This window comes from Rissa tridactyla, chromosome 4, assembly GCF_028500815.1.
Source record: "Rissa tridactyla isolate bRisTri1 chromosome 4, bRisTri1.patW.cur.20221130, whole genome shotgun sequence".
NCBI classification, from domain to species: domain Eukaryota; kingdom Metazoa; phylum Chordata; class Aves; order Charadriiformes; family Laridae; genus Rissa; species Rissa tridactyla.
In genome coordinates, this window is record NC_071469.1 from 7003147 (window position 1) to 7023367 (window position 20221).

The 20221-nt window shown below is 44.1% G+C and overlaps 1 protein-coding gene across 1 annotated transcript; it reads right to left on the bottom strand.

The window, feature by feature from the left end:
• Window positions 1–1636: 1636 nt before the first annotated feature.
• Window positions 1637–19898, bottom strand: SLC5A12 (solute carrier family 5 member 12). The gene is made up of 15 exons (XM_054201365.1): window positions 19277–19898; window positions 16371–16436; window positions 15268–15319; window positions 13907–13974; window positions 12687–12841; window positions 11449–11589; window positions 9898–10027; window positions 9045–9133; window positions 7718–7830; window positions 6439–6506; window positions 5806–5892; window positions 5064–5242; window positions 4758–4861; window positions 3939–4060; window positions 1637–2497 (listed from the first exon to the last, which is right to left on the bottom strand). Exons 1-15 carry the CDS (start codon window positions 19631–19633, stop codon window positions 2339–2341), a joined length of 1890 nt encoding a protein of 629 aa, XP_054057340.1. The 5' UTR covers window positions 19634–19898; the 3' UTR covers window positions 1637–2338.
• Between the last annotated feature and the right edge of the window lie 323 nt (window positions 19899–20221).

Below are 20221 nucleotides of genomic sequence, written 5' to 3' on the forward strand. Positions count from 1 at the left end.
GCTTTTATGAGATTATAAAAGCAGTGTAAAAGGGATTAACGCAAATACTGACTTAACTCTCAGTTTGTTGACAAACTGTCCTGGGCAAGGGAGACGGTGTTGATATACAGACTGCGGTTTCTGTTCTCTGATTCACTATCCTGGGACCGTTCCCAGAGGCAGGGCATGAACGCAGGTGGGGCAAGTAACTGCAAGGACCCAGTTGACCTAGATCTACATCACAAAGGTGGTTGCTGGTAAAGCAAAAGCGATAGCTGGGTTCTTCAAAGCAATTACTAGCTAAATATCAGCAGGGTCTATAACTGAGCGGTCTTTGATATTTTCATTCTATCTGTTTCGTTCAACGGTGAGTTTTGTTTAAAAACAAATGCGCTCATCCAAAAAACTACATCACGAAATTCATCTAGGTGAGAGGTGGTCTGTTGCGTTTGATTTACAACAGGCAAGCTTTAGAGGAAATGCTTTTCACTGAAATAGAGTACTTAGTGGACTAGGTACCTTCTTCCAAGTCATAGAATAGAATCATAGAATCATTCAGGTTGGAAAAGACCCTTGGGATCATTGAGTCCAACCATCAACCCCACTCTACAAAGTTCTCCCCTACACCATATCCCCCAACACCACATCTCAATGACTCCTCTTAAACACATCCAGGGATGGTGACTCCAACACCTCCCTGGGCAGCCTATTCCAGTGTCTGACCACTCTTCCTGTGAAGAATTTTTTCCTAATGTCCAGCCTAAACCTACCCTGTTGCAGCTTGAAGCCATTCCCTCTTGTTCTATCACTAATTACCTGTGAGAAGAGACCAGCACCAACCTCTCCACAATGTCCTTTCAAGTAGTTGTAGAGAGCGATGAGGTCTCCCCTCAGCCTCCTCTTCCTCAAACTAAACGGTCCCAGCTCCTTCAATCACTCCTCATAAGATTTAGTCTCCAGGCCCTTCACCAGCTTCGTTGCCCTCCTCTGCAGCCAGTTTTTCCATGAGAATTCTATGGGTGACAGTGTCAAATGCTTTTCGAAAGTCTAGGTAGACAATGTCCACAGCCTTTCCCTCATCCAATAATCGGATCATCTTGTCATAGCAGGAGATCAGGTTCGTCAGGCAGGATCTGCCTTTCATAAACCCATGCTGACTAGGCCTGATCCCCTGCTTGTCCATTATATGACTCATAATGGCGCTCAAAATGAGCTGCTCCATGACCTTCCCTGCTACTGAGGTCAGACTGACAGGCCTATAGTTTCCCGGATCCTCCTTTCTGCCTTTCTTGTAGATGGGCGCTACATTTGCTACCCTCCAGTCCATTGGGACCTCCCCAGTTAGCCATGACTTCAGGTAGATCATGGAAAGTGGCTTGGCGAGCACGTCTGCCAACTCTTTCAGCACTCTTGGATGTAACCCATCCGGTCCCATAGACTTGTGCGCCTCCAAGCGGCGTAGCAGGTCACTGATCACTTCCTCTTTAATTGTGATGACCTCGTTCAGCTTCCCCTCCCTGTCTCCTAGCTCACGAGGCTGGGTGCGCAGGGAACAGCTACTTCCACTGCTAAAGACTGAGTCCTTTTACCCGACAGATTATTTTGCCTAATTATGTGTCTTTTTTCAAAATTCAGCATGGATTACCAGTTAGGAGGCATCATCATCAAATGTCATTTTATTTTCGTTATTGCATAAAGGTAGTAGGTGGATCTTTTTGAGCTGAAAGGGTGTTTTTCCAAGACTAACACGGATAAAGAACTATCCTGAATTCGAAGTAAAATTTGTTGCTCTCTCCTATAGCTTTTACAATAAGATGTTATAAAGAAATCTGAGTTCCACAGAGGAAGCAAACACCATTAACTCAGTCACTCAAAGACCAGTCTGGTCTATACAACGTTCCTGTGAGGAGGCTTTTTGCGATACCTAGGAACGGGCCGAAGGTAGCTCAGCCTGACCTCCCTCCTCTCCCCTCCATCAGAGGGCAGTTCACACTCTCGCCCTAGTGAGAGACCTCAGGAACTTCTCCAAAGTCTTGCTTTATCTCAAGTTCACCCTTGCACGTTTCCCTTCAATGAGTAGTTACTGAACAAAGCGTGTGATAGAGACGTGTTGCGGCTCCTTCCAAGCAGGAGCTTCCACAAGAAGATTCATGAAACATTTCTTCTGAAATAGTCCTGCTTCCCAAACCCCCTTTGGCCGATGATTTCACACATCTGTCATGAAATTCATAAATAAAAATCTGGCCTTTATTGCTATAGAGAGCAATTGTTCCCTCTTGGTCATCTACAGTAAAAAGATCTCTTCATTTCTGAAGCTGGAGAAATAAAGTTTGATTAAATGACCCTCGTCCCTCAGTTTCTAGAGGCGAGATTCTCTGTTCATGTTAGTATAGGATTTTTCCTCGGGATTGTAACCAGGGAACTGGCATTTGTTTTCTTTGTTGATGTTATTCTTGAAGGTGTCATCTGTTCCAGTTTCATTTGCAGTAACTTCAGGCAGATTTTTTTCGAAGTCCACCTGAAAAAAAGGAAAGAAAAAACCCTAGTAGTTTGAAGCCTGTATTCGCTGCTTTTTTTCCTTCGCTTGAAGGGCATCTTGTTGCATTTTGAAATTTTGACATCCTTACTGCGCTACACGAAATGACTGTCAGAGCCACAAACAGGCACTGCTTAGTGCGTGGCCCCTCCGTACGCAACCATCTTCTCATTCCCCCATGGAAAGTCTTTGCCAAAAGCAACAAAAACCACTTCTCACAACTCCTCTGTTCCTGTGTAAGTCTTGAAACGTGCCCTCAGTGCACTCACAATCACTTGAATTTTTCATTTGCCTATTTATCTACATTTTAATGGATTGGGATTTTGTCTGGCCTATGCTTGCCTCAGTGGTCTCACATTGCAGCTACTTGATTAATGCTGTTATTCTACATTTTAAGCAAATTAAAAGGGGATAAAGGCATATGTGATTTTTTTTTTTCTACTTTTATTGAGGTGATTTTATTTTTCTCCAGAAAAGTTCTGATGTCCAGCACCTAAAAGCCAAGCGAACCAGCTGAAGCAAATCCAGAGCCACAGCTGCTCTCCACGTTAAACCATCACCTTCCACGTCAAACAAAGTGCAGGCTGGGTGGAGGGACACCTTCTGCCTTGCTGTGAGCCTTGCAGCTGAAAGACTACTTTCACGATTTAAAGGTACCTGTAGTGTACTCTAAAGGAGCTGAAAACACACATATTGTTTCACGTCCCTGTCCTAAACCTAGCAGATTCGGCTAAGGTGGAGCAATGTTGTTTTTCTGCAAACTGTTGCAGCAGTGCAAGAAAATGAGGTGCTCGTTCCTTGTGGCTTGTTAAGGAGCTATGAAGCCCTGAGACACCTGGGGGAGAGCTGGTCCTGTTTCCGTGGAGGAGGAGGAGGTGGGCGGCAGCCGCCCCCCAGGTGCTGGTGTGTGGCCCTGGGGAGGAGGAACCTTGGAAGGGAGGAGCCCTGCCAGGCCTGGAGGTGGGGGTGGCAGCAGCAGGAGAGCTTCGTGGAGGTGTGAGTGCTAAAGTCTTTCTCTCTGTGCTGGGTGGGAGGAGGCTGTAGCTGGGTGAACTGCTCTCTGGGGTGTAAAGGGCGGTTTTGTCCCCGCTCGGCTGCCGGAGCAGGGAGAGGGAGGTCAGTCCCCGTTTCATGGGCTGCTGGCCATCCCCAGGGCTGTTTGTCTCCGGAGACCCCGAGTCCCCCTGTGCTGGATAAACAGGGGAAATCGGTAACTTATTCCTGACTAACGCTGAGTAGGAGGGTTTGGCTGATCTCATTTCCCGTCCATGGTGCCTGTACGGCATCCCTTGCGTAACTTTAAGGAGTGATTGTGGAAAGCTGGCCCGCTCTCTGCGCGGCACGTGTCCTCAGGTGCACACGAGCGCGTACACCCAGCGCTCCCGGGCCCTGGCGGGGCTGAGCCATGGGTTCGGGTACTCACCTCCTGGCTGTCGTGCCGCACACCGCACCAGAGGGAAGCTTTGAGACTTTCGGACCAAAAGCAAAACAGGTTGCAGACTGGCTTAATTAACACTGGGGGGATGTCTTCTCCTTTAGTAGGTCCTGAAAGGGGAAAATAATGATATCTAAGTCTAGAAGAGGTGGGGACTGGTACCTTCTCCCAAGTAACAGGCGATAGGACAAGAGGAAATGGCCTCAAGTTGCACCAGGGGAGATTTAGACTGGATATTTGGAAAAATTTTCACACTGAAAGGGTTATTAAGCATTGGAACAGTCTGCCCAGGGAAGTGGAGGAGTCACCATCCCTGGAGGTATTTAAAAGATGGGTGGACGTAGTGCTCAGAGATGTGGTTTAGTGATGGTTTTTGTCAGAGTTGGGTTGATGGTTGGACTCGATGATCTGAAAGGTCCCTTCCAACCTGGGTGATTCTGTGGTTCTATGGAAAGCTAGGTGGGAGCCTTGGGAGCCTCAGAGCATGAGGTGGGGGGCGAGCGGGATCGGAGCCCGCTGTCCTGGGACAGGTTGCCCAGGGAAGTTGTGGATGCCCCATCCCTGGAGGTGTTCAAGGCTGGATGGGGCTTGGAGCAGCCTGGTCCGGTGGGAGGTGTCCCTGCCCATGGCAGGGGGGTGGAACTGGATGGTCTTTAAGGTTCCTTCCAAACTAAACCATTCTATGATTTCTCTCCTGGGTCTGTGTCTCATGAGCCGCTCGCTGGAGTTTTTTAAAGCTCTTTTAAAAGCTGAGTCAGATTCTTGTGCAAAAGCGTTCACAGATAGAAAGATAGATTGCGCACCAACCTGTTACAAAGCTTATCAGCAGCCCTGTGATTGCACAGCCGAGACAGCCGATGGCACTGAAGTACAGGTAGGACAGAGAGTACCAAGTGTCTGCCAGGAAAGGTCTGTGAAGAGGTGACAAAAGGGAAGGAAGCAGCTAGTGATGACGAACGGGTATGTTCACTTCTCCTGACTGCGCCAGCAGAATTCAGCTCGTGCCGCAGTCAGCGTATGACCCGTGCTCCTGGCCCGCTCAGCGGTTACCAGCTGTACCCCACACACCCTGCCAAAACGCAAGCTGTTGTGGTAAGGATAGGGGAAAATAACCTGTCTGGGGTCGCCGTGGGAACTGCTGTCGCCAGCGCCTCGGTGCTGTTGGCCAGCGTGCAGTTGAGAGTCGACAGTTGCAGAGGAATGGACTTTATCGGTGGTGCAGGGTAGACGAAGGAGCCCGTACCAGCCCAAAAGGCTAAGGTGATGCCAGCTAAGAGGCCTCCGGTAGCACCCTTGGCAGGTATGGAAAGACAACGTTAAAGATGATGGGTGGGAAGCGCTTCTTGGTGAACGTGAATTGGGCAGGAGGAGGTGGTGATGGGTTACGGTCTGAGTCTGTGTAAATCAGTTCTGTTCTCTCTCAACCAAGGTATAAAACATGGTGATTTACTGCCTTCCAATAATAAAAGTTGAAGCAAAACTGATGATGATCAAAACAGCAATGCAGAGTTTAGTTTTACTTCTGGGTAGACACAATGGGACCGCTCATGGGGCAATATGAAACTGTGTTTTGCCTGAGCTGGCAAAGGCAGAGCAACCGAAATCATTCTGTGCGTCCCAAGGTGAATATAAACTGGGGCAAGTATTGAATATTTATTTTTTTCTTTTTAATGAAAGAGAAAAAGCTCAGAAATAACAATAACTCCTTAAAAAACCTGGACTCCTCAGGCTCTAAATCTGAAAAGCAGCCTAGAGAATAAATCTAAAAAACCCAAATAATTTTCAAGATGGAGTTTTAACCAAATAACACCCAGAGATTTCCTTTTAGATAAGGATAGAATTATTTTTTTCTTACCTTCCAGTTAGCACAAGGAAACACAATTCCCAGGGTAAATAATCCCAGCATGGGCCCCCCGCACATCCCATGGATGGAGAGGGAAGCCTGTGGATGCAGAGAAAGAGACAGGAGCTTAGAGATCGCAGCAGCTGGAGGGAGCATGCACGGTTCTGCCTCTGGCCCGTAATTTTTCAGTGGGAAAAGGTGGGGGAGAAGGGACCAACAGTGCACAATTGAAGAAAGAATCACACTCCTCAGTACTGGTTCCCAGCAGTGAGCAAATAGTGAGGGAGTTGAGTGATTTATGGTGAGACACTGGCCCAGGTTGCCCAGAGAGGTGGTGGAGGCCCCATCCCTGGAGACGTTCAAGGCCAGGCTGGATGAGGCTCTGAGCAACCTGATCTAGTTGAAGATGTCCCTGCTCACTGCAGGGGGGTTGGATTAGATGGCCTTTAAAGGTCCCTTCCAACCCAACACATTCTATGATATTTTTTTTTAATTATTATTATTTTCCTGGTTATTCCTCTCAGCAGAGCGTCCACAGGGATTGTTCAGGTAAGCTAGCAGTCCCCAGGGACATCAGTGGTGTTCAGGTCATTGCGTTTCTGTTCATTCATGTTCAGTTCACTGCGTTTCTGAAGCAGGAGATACCTGCACGACTCCTCCCAGCAGCGACGCTGCTGCAGCCATTGACGTGCACAGGATGCCGTATAATATACCTGGAAAAGATCAGGCAGGGAGGTTGTCAGTGCTGGTTAATAGTGTGGACAATTTCTAATTCATCTAGCGTCCGAAGTGACCAGGCAGCCTGGAGGATTTTGCGCTTTGGGCTTTGATGTTTAAAACAGACCATTAAGCACCTGGCAGCGTCTTGCATGAAGTCTTGCTGGGTTTTTCGTTGGTTGGTTTTGCTTATGAAACAGAACTTAGCAGCGAAATTTAATTCAGAAGTCATGCCTCATGTAGAAATGTTTCCATTTCTGTTGCCTTTAAATAACACTTTTAAAATAATCTAATGAATGAATCGAGCAATGATAAACAGCGTGGCTTTCTTCCTCTGGCACGAGTTTTAACTTTGTGGTAGACAAAACTCTGTATGTAGCAGTCTTGAGGAACGTCAACCAAACCTCATCTTCTGTGCTGGCACACCTTGCTTTTGGAGGTTAAAATTATCTTTCTAGATCCTGTGTGTAGAAAAGCAGGAACAGAGGAGGTTGGAGACTGTTACAGAGACCAGGAAAGGACTGGTTTGGCTCTTCTGTGATCTTCACAGATCAGAAAAGGGTATGGTATTATTACAATACTTATAAAAGGGTTATGTACTGCTGCAGTACTAGTAAACAAGTATCTTAAACTGCTTTGGATGCTTGATCTTTTTTGATGGTCTGCTTCTCATTTGTGTTTTTACATTTTTATTTTTCTCTGAGAACTGAACAACCTACGTAGGCGATGCTCTGAGTTTGAATAGAAACGTCTTATTGTACTACTAAAAAACAGTAATATTTAGTAATGCTGCTATAGAATTTTGTGGTAATAACCACAATAATATTCTTTGATTGTAGCGTTGTAAGGAAAATCCCACAGTATTCCCCAGTATTTTCTGTAGAAAAAACTTTTCAAAGGACTTTGAGGAGCGCACTGTATAGTGCGCGTGCTTCATTTTCCTGATGCATCGTGCTGACATCCATGATGAGAGTTTATAAACGGCTGTGATCCTGTGATTTCTGAAGCACAAGTGTATTTCTGAAGCAGTGTCACCAGGCAGTGTCCTTCACTACTCACAGAGCTGCTCTCAGAGCCAGCTGAGAGCCTGAGACTCTCGAGGCTCCGAGTACATGAATTCCTGCCCTATTTTCTCCTATTATAATAGCAGCTGAGGGGGGTGGACACCTTTGCTGTTAAACAAATGGATCCCACCTGGGGTACCTACATAAGCCTTTGCTGATCCATGTGCTCATCTTCTCAGAGAGGTTTGGGAAACCTTTCTTGACCAAGTCTTCAAAGGTAACAGTTGCTAAAGCGTTGATGCTGGCAGCTACTGTGCTGTAGAAAGGGAGAAGAATGCTAAGTAGGAAGCAATATGATCTGAAATAAAGTTGTATTTATAGAGTAATGCTGCCTCTTGTTCAGCATTAATACTATAAAATGTACAGTTCCCGAAGAGTGTTTTTCATGTATAATGCTGGTGAGGTGTCTGTCCCTTCTGTGATTGCTAGGGGCCCTGCTTCAGGCTGGCACAGAACAAGATGAAAATTCATGCTGATTGACCCTTCAGTCTACCACGCTGCAAAGACCTTCAGAATACAGAAATGTTCCGGAATAAAAATATTACTGCCTTACAGGTCAAAGTTCGGTCACCACTAGCGATACCCTGTTCTTCCACTAAATGTCTGGTCTATTTTCTCTCCTTACTGAAAAATATGGAATAGGAATACTCTGACTTTTAGCTAGGTGACTATTTGGCGAATACTATCTCTGTGAACTTGTGGCAATAGGGCAGTGGCGATACCTACAGCACAGCATTTGGTATTTGGTGCCCCTAACTGTTCTCTTAGTCTCCTGCCAGGAGCAGACAGTGGCCTTTGTGCAGGGTTTTGGGTTGTTTTTTTTTTGTTTTAGGGTTTTTTCACTTTTCTTCCTGTTTTAATAGCGCTCTCTTGCTTTTTCTACAGATAGCAGTCTTTATAAATAGCCTGTTGGATATTGGCTGTATGGCTTTTGGGTAACGTCACTGTGAACTTGATTCTTCTCTCTTTCTTGTGCCCTATGAAGTGATGGCGTTTGGCCTGTAGAAGGTAGAAACTACAAAAGCGTGCAGCACTCCCCCAAAGAACACACAGTTTCTAAAACTTCTCTGTGCAGACGTCTCTTTTCCTGGTCTAACTGTTTCATGTGCAGAGAGGCTTCCTGAAAAGCTCTCTATCCTTACCTAGGATATTGTGGCAGTCAGGTTAAGGAAAGGCAATTTCGCCATGAGTAGCTCCAAAGGTATTTCAGTAAGCTGAGCTGGTTTTCTACTCTATTGCCTGTACTGACAATATTATTCTAAAATGTATATGGGATAAAAAAAGATACTGGAGAAGTGGAGGTAGACTTTGGCATAAATATAACATAATTCGGCAAAGCACTACTATTGCTTCCTAGAACGTTTTAAGAAAAACAGCTGGGCTTTTCTTAGGGTTTCATGTTTTAATGTCCTCCTGGGTCCTCAAGAAGTCAATGGTACGCAGCTAAAATGTCATTTCAGATTCACAGACCTTAGCGTTCCACTGAATGCACAGGCGACAAACAGTCCCGGGACTCCTGGCATCGAAGAAAAAATGTCCATAACAAAATAGGGCATGAGCTGGGGTAGAAGGAGCACAAGAGCAACACAAGCAATTAGTTAAGATTTTCCTGGGTAATGGAAGAGAATCACAGAATGGTAGGGTTGGAAGGGACCTCTGGAGATCATCCAGTCCAACCCCCTGCCAGAGCAGGGTCACCCAGAGCAGGTGGCACAGGAACGCGTCCAGGCGGGTTTGGAGTGTCTCCAGAGACGGAGACTCCCCCACCTCTCTGGGCAGCCTGTGCCAGGGCTCTGCCACCCTCAAAGGAAAGAAGTTCCTCCTCACATTGAGGTGAACTTCCTATGCTCGAGTTTGTGCCCATTACCTCTTGTCCTGTCCCCGGGCACCACTGAAAAGAGCCTGGCCCCATCCTCCTGACACCCACCCTTTAAGTATTTATAAGCATTGATAAGATCCCCCTCAGTCATCTTTTTTCCAGACTGAAACGACCCAAGTCCCTCAGCCTTTCTTCATCAGAGAGGTGTTCCAGTCCCCTAATCATCTTGGTAGCTGCTTCTGAGCATGTTGCTAAATTCCGGTTTTGTTCCAATGAACAAGAGGTGTCAGATTTTGAGCTAAGGGGATGTCGTTTGGCAGAAGCGATCAACCAGGTTAGTACTGCAGGAGTGCCAGAATAGGTATGTTCTAGCCCTGATGCGGTAACCACCTCAGTGCCTGAGCACTGAAAGGACATAAAGCATCTCACAACGCTTCAGCTGTCTCTATACACGCTACGTCTGGGCCCAGAGCAGCTCCTAATTATACTAATGGGTATCTGTACCTGGTCAGGTGCTGAGATGAAACTGGCGGTCCAAGGGTCGCAGCTCTTGTAATGAGAGTACATCACCAAGCCGCAAAATACTGCGCACACCAGGACTGTCCAAAGTCCCAACAAATTCAGGTAAAGCGCCCTAGAACACAGGAGAGAAACTCTGTTTAATAGAAGATAAATATAGAAAAGCTGTTACAAGTTAGTTATTTCTAACTTTTTCAGGGACACACCTTAATCAAAGCTAGCTATATAATTTCTTAAAGGCATCATCAGGGTAAGAAATTGTATGTGCTACTGATTTCAAAAAACTATGGAAAAATACAGGCACTTTATGCCAGAATAAAGGCTCTAGGTAACTCTCCACAGCTGGAAGAGGCAAGTAGCTTGTAGGCAGGATGGGCCGCACCGAGCGCTGGGTCTGTCCCTCCCATCCCCCGCGAGAGCAGCTTTTTGTCTGTCGGGAGTTGTTGTTGCTGTTCTCCCTTTAAGGCAGGCGGAGTTTTGTTCTGCGTGGATCCTGTCGCGGTTGCCACGCTGCTATTGCAAAGCGACACGCTCGGTTGGGTTTTTCTGACTATTCAGTGAAATGGATGTGGGTGGCAGCAGCCGCTGGGGAGGTTGTGCGGCTGCGGTTCAGTAGTCAGGTAGGTCCCGAGAGCTGCCAGGTTGTATAGAGCCTACGTCGTGTTTGGGCATCACCTTACTCAACGTCTCTTGCCCAGGCCAGTTCAGAGCTGTGCTGCTGGGACCAGAAGGTCTTTCAGGGCTCGTTACTAGTGCTGTTCTCGCTGTTGTGACTTCCAAACATTTTTCAGAGCTTGAATTTCAACAGGATAGATTCATATAATCCGTCATGACCTTAAGAATAATTAGTTAGCAAAAAAGCTAACTGATTGAAGAAGGAAAAAAATTACCACATAAATTTAAAAAAAAAAAAAAATTAAATTTATGCTTTAGCCAAACGGGCAACAAATTAGCACTAGATGTATGAAAAAATCTGATTGTTTAGCAAAATGTGTGTCTATGCACGTGCTAATGCTGAATTTAAGGAAGCAGGCTGGAGACCTACATGTCTAAATAGTGAAGTTTCATGTGGTTCTTTGTCATTGATTCCAACCATTATTCTTCTACTTTAGAATTTTAATAACTTAGTGACTTCATTTTATTTAGTTCGTGACTTGTACTATAGGGCCCCATTAAACCAATAACCACTTTTAATGCAATACAACATAAATACAGTTCCAACGAATACATTTTCCCAATAAAGCTATAGGCAGGACAACTTCTGTGTGGGCGTCTCTTCTGTACTCTGCTTCCAAGGATTCATTTGGCAGCCTGACCCCAAATTAAATAAACTGCAAGAGGTAGATAACTACCCGTTTTTCTTTCTGCGTTTACTTATGCCATTTAGGGCCAGAGGAAGTGAGACCGTCGGGGCAAAATTAGCTTACTACCACCCAACGGGATCTTGATATTTATTTAACATAACTGACAGACTGTCAGCAGAACTCCACACCAGTGTCTTTGATTGCTAGGATGGGTTAATGACAGGTAACTCACAGTTTAGCGTGCTTTTCCGATTTGCAAGAAATGCATCTCTGGATTGTGGACTGATTAACTCCATAGATCCCTAGCCATGTAAATGTTCCCCCAATAACAATTGTCCAAAAGGTATGTCGCCTCAAAGGATCGACGTCAAAGCTAGAAAAGAGAAGGAGAAGCAATTCAGTTCACTTATTTAAACACACATTTATTTAGCAAGAGGTAGGTGATATTTCAGAAATATCTGGTATGTCCTACCCTCTGAATAAGAAGCACCACATCAGTAATACTGTTTTCCAGGAGAGACGACATCTATTGTGTTTAGATTTAGATTTGGAAGGTTTTTTACTTCTATATTGGAACACATTACAGTCAAGTCAGGATGAACATATATCATACAGACTCAGTCATAAGGCAAATTAGTTGAGATAAATCATATTTATAAGGCTTTTTATGCTCAGATTTCAGATCCGTGTCATATTGCAGCAACAGACCTGCAAACCGTCCTGCCTGGGACCCCGTCCTCCGCAAGGAGCAAAGCTGCTTAATAAACTCTCAAAATCTTCCAACCTTTTAGTTACATCATCACGATGTGTTATTTCCTTTACAAGAAAGCACTTCAGCTGCAGCGGGTTTTTTTGTTTTGTTTTTTTTTTTTTAACAACAGAATTTCATTACTTGGTAATTTTTTACCAGGACAAGTATATCTTTCTGTCTTGCATCTGTCGTCTCTGCAATTCTGCTAATCTTGATGCGCCCGGCAGATAACATTTGGCCTTGCTGCTGGATCCTGTCAGTGACTTGCCTGGACCAATGAGCTTTTCAGTCAAGGCCACAAAGAGCCACAGGAAGGTCAGTTTGCTACCCCAGTGCATTGGTGCACCACTGCTAGCTGCCACGGTGAGTGTTCTTAAAATGAAGCTTCAGTTTTATGAATAGGAAATGAAAGATCGGATATGCAATTGGAAGGAATAACTGGGGCTGCGTTTGTAGCTGCACAAAGAAAACTGGCAAAGCTCCCTTTCAGTTCAGCAGGGCTTTGATTTCTTGAAAGAGGGTAACAGAAAGAGGAGTTAAGCTCTCCTGAAGGTCAACGGCGTTCACAAGAACTGAAGAAATAGGGAATGGGCTTCTCTGAGTCACCGAGGTTGTTCACCAGTAGCATAATAAGTCTTGAGCATTTTTGCCTTAGTGAGGATAGGGTTTCTAAACCTTAAATAAGGAAAAATAAAAGGTTTGCACCATTTGTTTCTTACTCAAATATGTTTAGTCGTGAACCTTCATAGGCATCTTCCCAGACCTTGGTTGGTCCACCGTTCAGAGTAGTTCCTCGAATCAAAACCGTCACAAAGCCAGCCACCATGACGATCATTTGAAATGCATCTGTCCAGACAACAGCTTTTAGTCCTCCCTAAAACAAACAGAAACTGCATGCTCTCATCTTCTTTCTTGTTGCACAAGTACAACAAAAGGTAGAAAGACCCCTTATTTCAGGAGCTCATGAGCTGTGTGTATAGCATCTAGCAAATCAAGCCTTTTCTTAAACTTTCTTTATATTCTTCCATGGAGGTTTTATTTTTGCAGATCAGAAAACGACATGGAGACTCAATTGTTTGTCTACAGCCATATGAGAATGTTCGACCTCCAGTTAAATGTGGTTTTTTTATATGTATTTGAAGGATATGTCACTGTGTGGAACAAAAGCTTAGGGAACGCAAGCCGGCCTGTGTTTGTACTTCCCGTAATGCTCTGGACAATTCTCGGAGCTCAGGGCTCCGCAATTAGCCTAGTGCAGGAAAATAGCTCCAGAAAGTTCGCAATTCGTCTTTCGTCCATAGCTACTTTCGTATTTGATCAAATCTGTGCTAGAGCAACATAATAAGGGTTTTCAACAAGGGTGGACTGAAAAAAAAAAAAAAAAAAAAAAAATTCATCAGTGGTAATGAGAACAGAACTTAGGTTGTGTCCTGAGCCCCACGGCTCCATCGCTTCCACTGCGATGTTTATCTTTTTTCTAATCCAGAGTCTTGTGTTGCTTCCACTCAGAAGCAAAGCTTTCTGTGACCTGTTGATCGTCCTTCCTAGGCTTTATCACCCTATTCTTGATCTGGGAGACACTTTTTTCATTACAGTGTTTTCCAGTCTATAACTTGTAGAAGATAAGAAGAATCTTCTTCTCAAAAGATTTAGTATGGCGGGGGCAGGTTATCGCTTCCTTATCTGGACTCTGCCTCCAGCTGTCTGGTTTAAACCTCGAGATGTACAGCAGAGGATTTGAGAGGAAATAATTTTTTCTCCAAATAGACTTACTTGTACCACAGAGTCTAAAAGAAATTTATCTTCCTATTCTACTGCTTTAAACTTCAGTCACTCGGACTGTATTTAGAAGCTGCCGCTCTGCGATAGCCTGTCGTGAATAAAGGATGGTTGAATTAACAATCTGTGTTCCAGCTGCTCGGTTCTGCCTGTTACGTACCAGCGTGCAATAGAAAGTGCAGACCATTCCAGTTGCCACTACAGAGCCCCAGAGATCAAATCCAGTGACTGTAAAACCAAAGAAAACCAAACGGTTAGCGAAATGGGGGTAAGTCATTGGGATGGCAACAGAAAAGCTGTGATTCTTTAGCCATAGAAGGATGGGAGTAATTATTAATTTTAATCTTTTGTGTCTATTAAGAGCTTTGCGGAATTGTTCAGGTTTCTTAACGCTACTGGATACTGTTTTGCATTGTTGCTTTCTTGCAAATTGGATTTAACTAACTTTCAAGCGTGCAAAAGTAACATGTAAGAAGAATAATTGCACAAAGAAAAACATCGTTCCTATGGGACACAGTTTTATAAGCAATGCTTTCCTTCTGTTCTTAATCCAGAATTTTCTCTTGAGAAATCAAGTTCTTCAGAGATTTCCAAAGAATTCCTAAGGAAAATAAAACAAGCCCAAACTAAATTCCATTCCCTGCAACTAGGAACAGTTTAATGCTAAAATGTGCTGCAATAAAACAATTTTGCATGTTCGTTTTACTTCATAAAATGACTGTATACAAGCCATAAAAATTTTGATTTGGTTTATATTGAAGTTTCTCCCACCGGGCATAGTGTGTGAGGGCAAATCTATTTGTAAAAGTTCTCTTAATTGCAAAGTTAGTATGGCCTAATAATGGACGTGAACTGTCTCATAAAATTCAGTTGAGCTCCAGAGGGAGGAAGCTCAGCACTGTGTGAGAGGTGGGATTGGACAAACTGGATGCCATTCAGATAACGAACAATGAAAAGAGCCTCCCAACCTCTACCTAATCCTAATTTTTTGGTGAAATCAAGAGTTGGGCCATGGCGATTCCGTATGCCCTATGGCAATAAAATCATTGATCCCATCTGTCATGATGGATGCTTTGCGCCTGGTTTGCAAAGATTAATTAAAGAAGCGCGCGGAGAGCAGCACAGCATCCAGCTCCAGCAACAGGGAATGGAGTTGTGCCTGTGGGAACCTGGACCTGGGAGACAGGGAAGGGGGGAAATCAAAGTACAGAATAGAGTCTTGGATCATCAGCTCGTACTGTGAACTTTGTCAGGATGTTGAGAAATTGTTCATTGCTAACCTCTTCGGGTGGTTACTGAGTGCAAAGGAGAGCAGAAGAGCAAACGCGGGGCTCCGCGCGAGAGGGAGATCCGGGCGGTCAGAAATACAGAGCTACGAGGTGCAGGCCAAAACCTTCTTACAGAACCTTCAAGGAATTTTGTTTTGGACTTAACTTTATCTATTTTCCTCAGTTTAGTTATTCTGATTGTCTCGTGTTGTGGGTATTTGGGGTAGCCATGTAGTGTGGCATGGGAACTCACCTTGATTGAGTGCCAGGGATGGAGCGTAAACCACTATTCCTGTGTAAAGGATCTGAAGGAGAAAAAGTTCATGATAAAAAACCCATATGTATGTGAATGCTCAGTGATAAGGCTGCTATTTAGAGTGGTGCTCAGAGCAAAATACCAGATCTGGAGATTTGTTTAGATCAACTTGTATTGTATATGGCCTCTATTTCAGCCTTTACAAAATGAAAAACTTTGATTTAATTCTTTTCTGATGAAAGGGCCATTATCTCTCTCGGTATTACTTATTTCACCCATAGCTAAGATGACTAGATGACAAATACATCCTAGTCAAATGGAAAGAGGAGCTTTCAGGAAAACAAAAACATTGATTCAGAGAGAACTTGGACTGATCTTCCAAATAAACTTCCCTTTTTCCATCCAATCTCTTTCAAAGTAGCCGATTCGATGCCCTTCAGATGTCTGTTCTGACAGAACAGGGGAAGAAACAAAGTCTGAAAATCATTAAGGATTTATATCTATTGCTAAAGGCTTTGGAATTAATAAAATGGACTAAACGTAGAATGCAGTGTCTTCCAATATCCCATCAAATCCCATCTTTCCATCAAATATGTAACTACTGTAATCTTTTGAGATGGTCCCTGCTGGGACCATCACGGGGCTGGAGCTACCTGGCATCCCCAGGAGATGCCACATGCAACAGCTTTCAAATGGGATAGCTTCACCTCGGTGCCGTAAATGGGTAACTGGTGAACTAAACATCCCCAGTACAGCTCTTCTAGCTTCGCAAGCGAGAGAGATCCACTCATTTGGAAAGAGAAAGGTTTCAAGGGAACATAATGAAACTAAGAATTTGAGAAGCTGTGAGAGTTCAGCACGACATCCAAGTGTCAAAGACATCCGAAATTATGTTTTTAATCCTCAACAGGAGAAAGCTAGAAAGTTAGGAAAGCAATCATTCTTTCTTTTTAACATTCACAGCCCAAGTGGAAAAAAAAAAAAAGAAAAAAGAATACTCATTAAAACATCTCATTGTACAAAACTTGCAGTCTGAGGTGAGTCCATCAAAATAAATGTTGAGTGACATTAACATCATCAAAGACTCAATGTCGTCTTACCGTCTGCAGGATGTAGATCAATGTTGCAGCAAGACGGACAATCTTGTTAAATCTTAACTCCAAATACTAGGAAAAAGAGCAATCTTAGTAAATTGCACATGTACCATCTGTGACACAACTATTAACCTTCTGTTCGCCCTGTGTAACAGCTTGCTATGCAAGTAAAATTAGTGGCAACTGGCACTACTGCTATGAGTAATGAACAGGAGAGCATGATTGTTATTGCATATAGCGATAATTACATTTTAAGAAATTTTCTCATCAGTAGAATGTACTAGAGATTATACGTTGGGTTACAGTATTCGGTATTTCCTTTGTGTCAGGAATAACTGAAAGAGCCCAGGGGCTACAAGGAAAAGAAACTGCAACTTTAAATGAAAACATATTCCAACTACGTGAAGAGGAAACTTGAGGTCGTCCCTAAGAGAAAGAGCATAGTTTGACTCCTGTCATGACAAAAAGCAGTGGTGACGCAGGTGGAGAAGCAGCAACATAGAGGCTTTCACAGTGTTTGAGCAAAGCTGGTTTTCTCATGTGCTGTGTCTCAGTCTAAAGGCAGATCTGCACATCCTCAACAGAGAGAGGCAATTGGTGTTCTTATGGACTTCCAGGTGGAAGTCGTTCCTGATTATGACACAACTGCAGAGGTGAGTAGATCCCCAAAAGCCCAGATTTCACACCTGAGTCACCACCTGGAGTCTCTCTAGAGTTGACCAAAAAATTAAGTCTGCGTTGCTAACCCTGTAGCAGCCTTCCACACAGGCTCGGGTGGGCTGGGTCTCTCCTTGGGCCATAGTCCCGTGTGCTCCCCAGCAGACACCAGGCACAGGCTGTACAAGTCTCTCTTTTCCAAGTCTCTGGGCATAGTACTTCCAAAGCTGTGGGTGTCAGGCTCTTCTCTCAAGTAGCAAGTCATAGGATGAGAGGAAATGGCCTCAACTTGTGCCAGGAGAGGTTTAGATTGGATATTAGGAAAAATTTCTTCACCAGAAGGGTTCTCAAGCTTTGGAACAGGCTGCCCAGGGAAGTGGTGGAGTCACCATCCCTGGAGGTATTTAAAAGACATGCAGGTGTGGCACTTAGGGATGTGGTTTAGTGGTGGACTTGGCAGTGTTAGGTATACAGTTGGCCTCAATGATCTTAAAGGCCTCTTCCAACCTTCTGTGTGAACAGCCAACCACCTTCTGTGATTCTTATTAATTTTGTTCATGTTCATCTTTCTTAGAATCATAGAATCTCTTGGGTTGGAAGGGACCTTTAAAGGTCATCTAGTCCAACACAGGGACATCTTCAACTAGATCAGGTTGCTCAGAGCCTCATCCAGCCTGGCCTTGAACGTCTCCAGGGATGGGGCCTCCTCCACCTCTCTGGGCAACCTGGGCCAGTGTCTCACCACCCTCATTGTAAAGAACTTCTTCCTAATGTCTAATCTAAGCCTGCCCTGCTCTAGTTTATAACCATTGCCCCTCATCCTATCGCTACATGCCCTCGCAAACAGCCCCTCCCCAGCTTTCTTATAGGCCCCCTTCAGGTACTGGAAGGCTGCTATAAGGTCTCCCTGGAGCCTTCTCTTCTCCAGGCTGAACAACCCCAACTCTCTCAGCCTGTCTTCACAGGAGAGGTGCTCCAGCCCTCTGATCATCTTCGTGACCCGCTCCAACAGATCCATGTCCTTCTTGTGCTGAGGGCTCCAGAGCTGGACACAGCATGTCCAGAGACACAGCTGGACACAGTTGTGTCTCTTGCATAAGAAACCCCACAGTTTTCCATACAAATAAATAGCCAATTTATATAATTTGACTTTTTTTCTGAAAATAGTTAATGAAGACAGCAGAGTCACCTTTCCAGCATGCTTGAAGGGACTCTCTGGCTACAATGACACCTTTGGTGGTTCAGATGAGAGAAGTAATTAATTCTTTGACCTTGCATCAAAACCAGCTAGAAAATGCAGTTACTTGTGGCAACGGGTATAGCTGGTAAACTTTACCCTTTTTCCGACCTGTAACTGAAATATTTCCAAATACCAAAACCCCTCCTTAAAGAGCCTGGGCAGCCTTTCTGTTATCGGGAAGCTCCTCGTGAACTAAGCCTGCTTTCTTCATCCAGTTCTTGCTTAGACATAACTACCCACAAACAGGAGCAACCAAATTTGCGGCAGTTGATTCAAGCGCCTAAAAGGCTATTCCCAAATGCTCAAAAGCTGTCCTGTGGGTGTGCAGATGACAGGGGCTGCACACTGTGCTCCTGGCAATAACATCACAAGGACTACTGATTTATTTTAATTTTTTTTTTTTTTTTTACTGCTGAACTGTCATATGAAGAAAATGATGTGTTCCAGGAGGAACGCCAAGCAAAAACTCTAGAAAATTCAGAGATTGTTCATTTAATTTCCTAGAGAATCCCTGAATTCATTCTGCAGCCCTGACTTTTTTTTCTTTTTTTTTTTTTTTGGAGACCTGCCATCTTATTTCTCTTCATCCCTTCCTCCCCCCCTCACCTTTTTAGATATCAGCTAGTCCGCTTTTATAGGAAATCGGACCAAATTGCCAGATCTAGACCAAGTCTGAATTGGACACTATTGAATTTTGTTCTGAAAGTCCGTCTTTAATACCTGCTCTCTAAACCAGAGCGGAATAGTCACTTATAAGATCAAAAGCATTTGGATACACTTAAAATATTTTCCAGGTGTAACTTAATTTGGTGCTGGGTTTACACAACCCTTGTCCTGTCTTTGCGCCTAACAGGAGTTCTGACCCTTAATTTGTGCTTTCAACTTATGCAATATAAATAACTAGTTTGAATTAATGCAACCAGTTCTTCCGACAGATTTTTCTCTAGAAATATCTCTATACACGATACTGACTCTTACGTTGGAGCAGTGCCACTTTTTATTATTTTTTACTTACCTCATAAGTGCTTGTAATGCCGGATCTGTAAAATACAGGTAGAAAAAGTTCGGCAGTAAAAATGATGACAAGCGCATACGAAAGAAAGAACAGCACGAAGGATGCCCCATAGCGATAAACTTCGGAGGGTGTCCCCAGAACGGTGACTGCTGACATGAAACTTGTTGTGAGAGAGAAAGCTATTGGTCCACATGTCATCTGCCTGCCACCCACCAAAAACTCCTTTGAAGTTTTCTTTTTCCTCTCTTTAACTGCAAAAAAGACTCCGATGCTAGCACATACTAAAAATAGCGCTGCAAAAACAACATAGTCCCAAGCCACAAATTTTTTAACTTCTGGAGCTACAAAGTTTGACATAGCACCAGTCGGACGATTCTCTGATGGAGGGTTCTGGTTTTCTATGGCTGTTGCTCTGAACAGATTAACTCAGTTGACGGCAAAGTTGCAGCTTATCTGTAGCTCATCAATGACAACGAACAGAAAGATCATTCAGCTTCGAGAGTCTTTTTTTTTTTTTAATCCAATTATCTTCTAAGGAGGAAATAAAAATAAGCAAAGGATGAGTTAGGAAGGTGCTGAATGCACTTAGACCCAAGTGCTACCGATGCTTCTGCCAGGCGGGCCTCAGTGAGGGACTTCGCTGTGAAATCTGTGGTACACTCTCTTTTTATCTGTGAGGTTTTAATTTAAGGTTAAACATTAGCCTGCCACATTGACTCCATCTGACTCTAAGCATTCTAACCTCTCAGCATTTTTAAATAATAAAATGAGAGCAATAAAGAAACAAATAAAAGAGAGCAGAATGAAGGAAAGCTCAGCATCCGGACGTATGACCCCCTGGTGAGTTTGGTTTCAGAGGAGCAATTCCTTCATATGGTTAAAAACTAAACTTGAACACCAGGGATAGGGTTCAGAATTGTCCTTTGACGTTCTGAGTGTGCTCCT